Source organism: Anastrepha ludens, chromosome 2 (genome assembly GCF_028408465.1).
Source record: "Anastrepha ludens isolate Willacy chromosome 2, idAnaLude1.1, whole genome shotgun sequence".
NCBI lineage: Eukaryota > Metazoa > Arthropoda > Insecta > Diptera > Tephritidae > Anastrepha > Anastrepha ludens.
Window position 1 is genome coordinate 67,803,450 of NC_071498.1, and position 4,328 is coordinate 67,807,777.

General features: G+C 37.4%; 1 protein-coding gene across 1 annotated transcript; it reads left to right on the forward strand.

The window, feature by feature from the left end:
* The first annotated feature begins 469 nt into the window (after positions 1–469).
* LOC128865297 (uncharacterized) lies at positions 470–2,422 on the forward strand. The gene has a single exon (XM_054105517.1). The coding sequence runs from the start codon at positions 470–472 to the stop codon at positions 2,327–2,329; it is 1,860 nt and encodes a 619-aa protein (XP_053961492.1). The 3' UTR covers positions 2,330–2,422.
* The last annotated feature ends 1,906 nt before the right edge of the window (positions 2,423–4,328 follow it).

Consider the following 4,328-nt stretch of genomic DNA (forward strand, 5'->3'; position numbering starts at 1 on the left):
TACACATAGGGACTAGTATTTTTGTTATGTCAGCAGTAATAAATTCTGTTTCATAGTTTTTCGTTTTAGCTAGAAGTTTAATTTTCAATGTTGACCTGCAATTAATTACAACACCTCCATCTTATCAAATATGAAAAGTAAACTTGAGGAAAAATGAAAAATTGCAAAATAATTTGAAGAAATTGTATGCCCGGGCACACGCAATTGTATAAGTAGATAAAGCTACAAATTCCAATCATGCAGTTTGTGGAGGTAAATAAAAACTGAAGGCGGCATATCACGTGTAAAAATGTGTCAAATCATCCGCACAGGTTATTACTTATCACAGTCAAATGAATTACCTACGCAAATAACCAATGTAAATATGTCGTTACTCACAATTTTTCCATGTCAACAAATTTTAATATAAAAGCTACAAACCATAATCTTAATTCTAGCTATTTAAAACCTCTGGAGCATTCGCTACAAAATGTTGTATCAGCTATTAGTTTGCTGCGTTTGGTCGTGGTATTTAGAAGTTTCCGCGGCTGCTATACCAATCAATTATAACAACTTTGGGGTTATACAACCGAACACTACCAATTTTACACGGGGATTCCAAAACCTCTTGCAACGAGTTCAAGTGGAAAGGAGGATTTATAGCTTTTTCCTGCTAAGAAACCTGCCCTCGGATTGTGTGGACGAGCAGTTACCATTGAATTTCGCGTTACCAGTCCTTCAGCTGAACGAAAGCAAAACTGTGTATGTACGCGACACTGGCAACAGCTACCTATTAGCGGTAGTATGCATAAAGAGTCTTATCAATAAGAACTTTCTACTCAAATTTGGTATGGATATGCAACACATACGCACGAGAAGTATCTTGGCTATATACAACGAAAATCTTGCATCTAGTACCGAATCTGAAATTGTGACATTTTTCAAAAATTGCGAGCAGCTAAAGTTTCTAAACGTTATACTCATACATCGGGATTTCGCAACTACACACGTCTATCATTCATTCAACCAATTCCCCTCTTTCGAATTGGAAACTCGGAACATGCGCTCCACCTCTCCCATCTATCCAAATCGTCTTAAGGATGTGGGTGGAAAGAAATTACGTACATTGGTTGACCAAGTTGAGCCGATGAGCATGTTGTTCAGGAGAAATAAAACACTCATTTTGGAAGGCTACATTGGCTTCTTTCTGAAGACGTTTGCGAGGAGACATAAGTTTTCATTATGGTTGCCTGAGCTTTATGAACCAACTGCAGAACGTGTGCTCTATATGGAGGAAATACGCCAAGCGGCACGCAACGGTTCGATTGATGTAGGTGCGAGTTTATCGACTCCTCAAAAGGAAGCAAATTTACATGAATACATCTATCCCGTATCGTTCTTTCAGTGGCTAACCATGCTGCCGATGGAGCCAACTTTGGAAATATTCTCCTTTTTTATCATGGTATTTGAACCCCCAGTTATAGCTACGCTCTTTACCATTGTGTGGTTGTTATGTGTTGTTGATGTGATTCAAGTAAAACTGACATTCAGAAGTTTTCATTGGGATCGTAAAATGCTGTGGTTTCTTATAATTCCCTGGCATTTGGATTTGCTGCGTGGTCTTCTTTGCCAGTCCTCCTCCATACAATTCAACTACATCTCTCGACGCATCCTCTTCATGCTAATATTCGCATTAGGTGGTACCATAAATAGTTTCTTCTCCACGAATTTGGTAAATTGGTTCACAGTTCCGCCACACGAGAAACCCATTGAGGAGTTCACACAAGTTGCTGAACGCAATCTGAAGATACAAGTCGCAGAAGCAGATATAGCTGAGATAAAATTCTATCGTGGTGAAGCTTTTTGGAACAAATATAGCCATATTTTCAAGGTTGTGAAGACTTTTGAAGAATATCAGGATAATATACGTAAACTGGACTCGCAATATGGTTACGTTATGGCCACAATGACATGGCCAATAATTGAAGAGCGACAAAAGTATTTTGTGCATCCAATATTTCGTTTATCGGAAAGTCTGTATTACACAAAGGGCTCCCTACTGAGTCTACCCATAAGTGAGAACTCGATGTATAAGGATATTTTGAGCGATTTTTGTCTACGGTCACAAGAATCTGGTTTATTAAATTTCTGGTATAAAAAAACTTTCTTTGCGATGGTCAAATTAGGACGTATTGATCTTAAAGACCCCAGTAATAAATATAAAAGCGAGATGCTCACATTGAAAGAGCTCGAATGGGTGTGGCTAGCATATTGGGTCGGAATAGGATTGAGTGGAATATCATTTTTACTAGAGAGGGCTTGGAATATACACTTACAATATAGTTATTAGTATTTTGTCAGATTCTATAATATTAAATCGTTTTTTCACAGCTGTCACAGTTCGATTACGTCTCTCTTGGAAGCAAAGACGTCCCTCTTAGGAAGAAACCTCCAATTTACTAAAACAAATACAATTTTGCTTGAAAATAAAAATAATTTTAGAATAATAAATCGATTACTCTGTTAAAAGAAAAATCAATCGCAAAACTGTGGATGCTTTCGGTAGTAATAATCGCATAGAGAGTGCAACAAAACATTGGATCAAAAAATTAAGATCCGACTGACACGGTATAAAGCAATAAAATACTAAAATACGTTTACCCAAATTTTTCAATGAAAATATCTCTTTCGGAAGAAAAGTGCCATTTTTCTTCGAAAATTTATCTGGGATTGCGCTTACCATTAACGAATTGCGATACCGAGATATATTAACAACATTTTTCTTAGCCCGACAAAGAGTCGGCCTCAATTATTTGCACATGTATTCGAAAATTTCACCACAAACATCGCCACCGATGGACGGCAATTGAAAAATTTCACTTATTACTAATAATTTGTAGACACTCTTCTATATGGTTACCTCAATAAGTAGATAATCAAACTATTTGCAAAATATGTGTTTAATTTGAATTTAAAAAATAAAGTTGTAACTTGAAAGACCCTATATATACGTATTTAGTAAAATTTTTTTATATACGAGTCTATTCAAATAAATAACTAAAGCGGTTCATTCAGGTTTCACTATTTTTATTCAAAATACGGCTCTTAAGAATTATATAGGTATATATATATTATATAATAGGCGTGTATACCCTTTTTAGGTATTTGGCCGAGCTCCTCCTCCTATTTGTGGCGTGCGTCTTGATGTTGTTCCACAAATGGAGGGACCTACAGTTTCAAGCCGACTCCGAACGGCAGATATTTTTATGAGGAGCTTTTTCATGACAGAAATACACTCGGAGGTTTGCCATTGCCTACCGAGTGGCCACCGTTTTTAGAGAAAAAGGTTTTTTTTAATTTTGGTGTTTCACCGATATTCGAGCCTTCGTTCTCTCTGTGAATTCCGAATGGTAGTCACGCATCAACATACATATTCGGCTACGGCGGCCATATCTCTCTTAAGAACTATATTTGAAAAATTACATCATTTAAATGTCCTCCTTGAGCACGTCTATAGGTAAAATCCACCCAACGGTCGATTCGTAAATGCCTAATTGGTGAGAAGGTCGAGATATCGATGTTGAAGTTTGTTCTGCAACACTTTCCGCTACAGCAGCAATATTCTCAACATAGCGTCTAGTTTTTGGTCTGCTAGTCCTTTTTCTATCCTTGATAGAACCAGTTTCATGAAATATTTCACCAACCTTTGAAGTATCCACTCGGACGATTATTCTACCAAAAAATTGAAAAATTGAAATTTGAAAAGTTCGAGCCAAGGAGTACCAGAAGATTTGGTGGCCCCTAAAACAATCAGGCTAAAAATCCCATTGTATTTAAAGCTCTGGAAAGAGGGTAGATAGCCAAGGAGGGAAGGGGAAAAGTATCAGAGAAAGAGATAGGAAAGAATAGAGGCAGAGATAGAGATAACGGGCGTTAGCGTTTGCTTTTTGAACCACCTATATTTTGAGGATGGTAACCCAAATGACATGTCAAATATGTTCATAATTTACTTAAAGGTTTGACATTTAGGAAATGGGACGCTATGCGCTTGAACAAAATTAGGAAATATTGAAAACCTATTTCCAAAGTGGTGAGTCTTCTTCTTTTTCCGCGGTTACAGTAAATGGCGAGCGTTACCGTGACATGCTCAACGAGTTTTTGTTTCCAAAAATTAAAGATGACATGGACGACATTTGGTTTCAAGAGGACGGTGCAACTTGTCACACTGCCAAAGTTACACTCGAACTTTTGGCTACCGTTTTCGAAACCCGAATAATCAGCCGAAATTCCGATATCAATTGGCCGCTTCGGAGCTGTGATTTAAGTCCGTTGGACTATTTTTTGTGGGG

What these genes read in the sequence shown, in the direction of transcription:
- LOC128865297 (XM_054105517.1), top strand. Translation starts at nt 470, where the DNA reads ATGTTGTATCAGCTATTAGTTTGCTGCGTTTGGTCGTGGTATTTAGAA.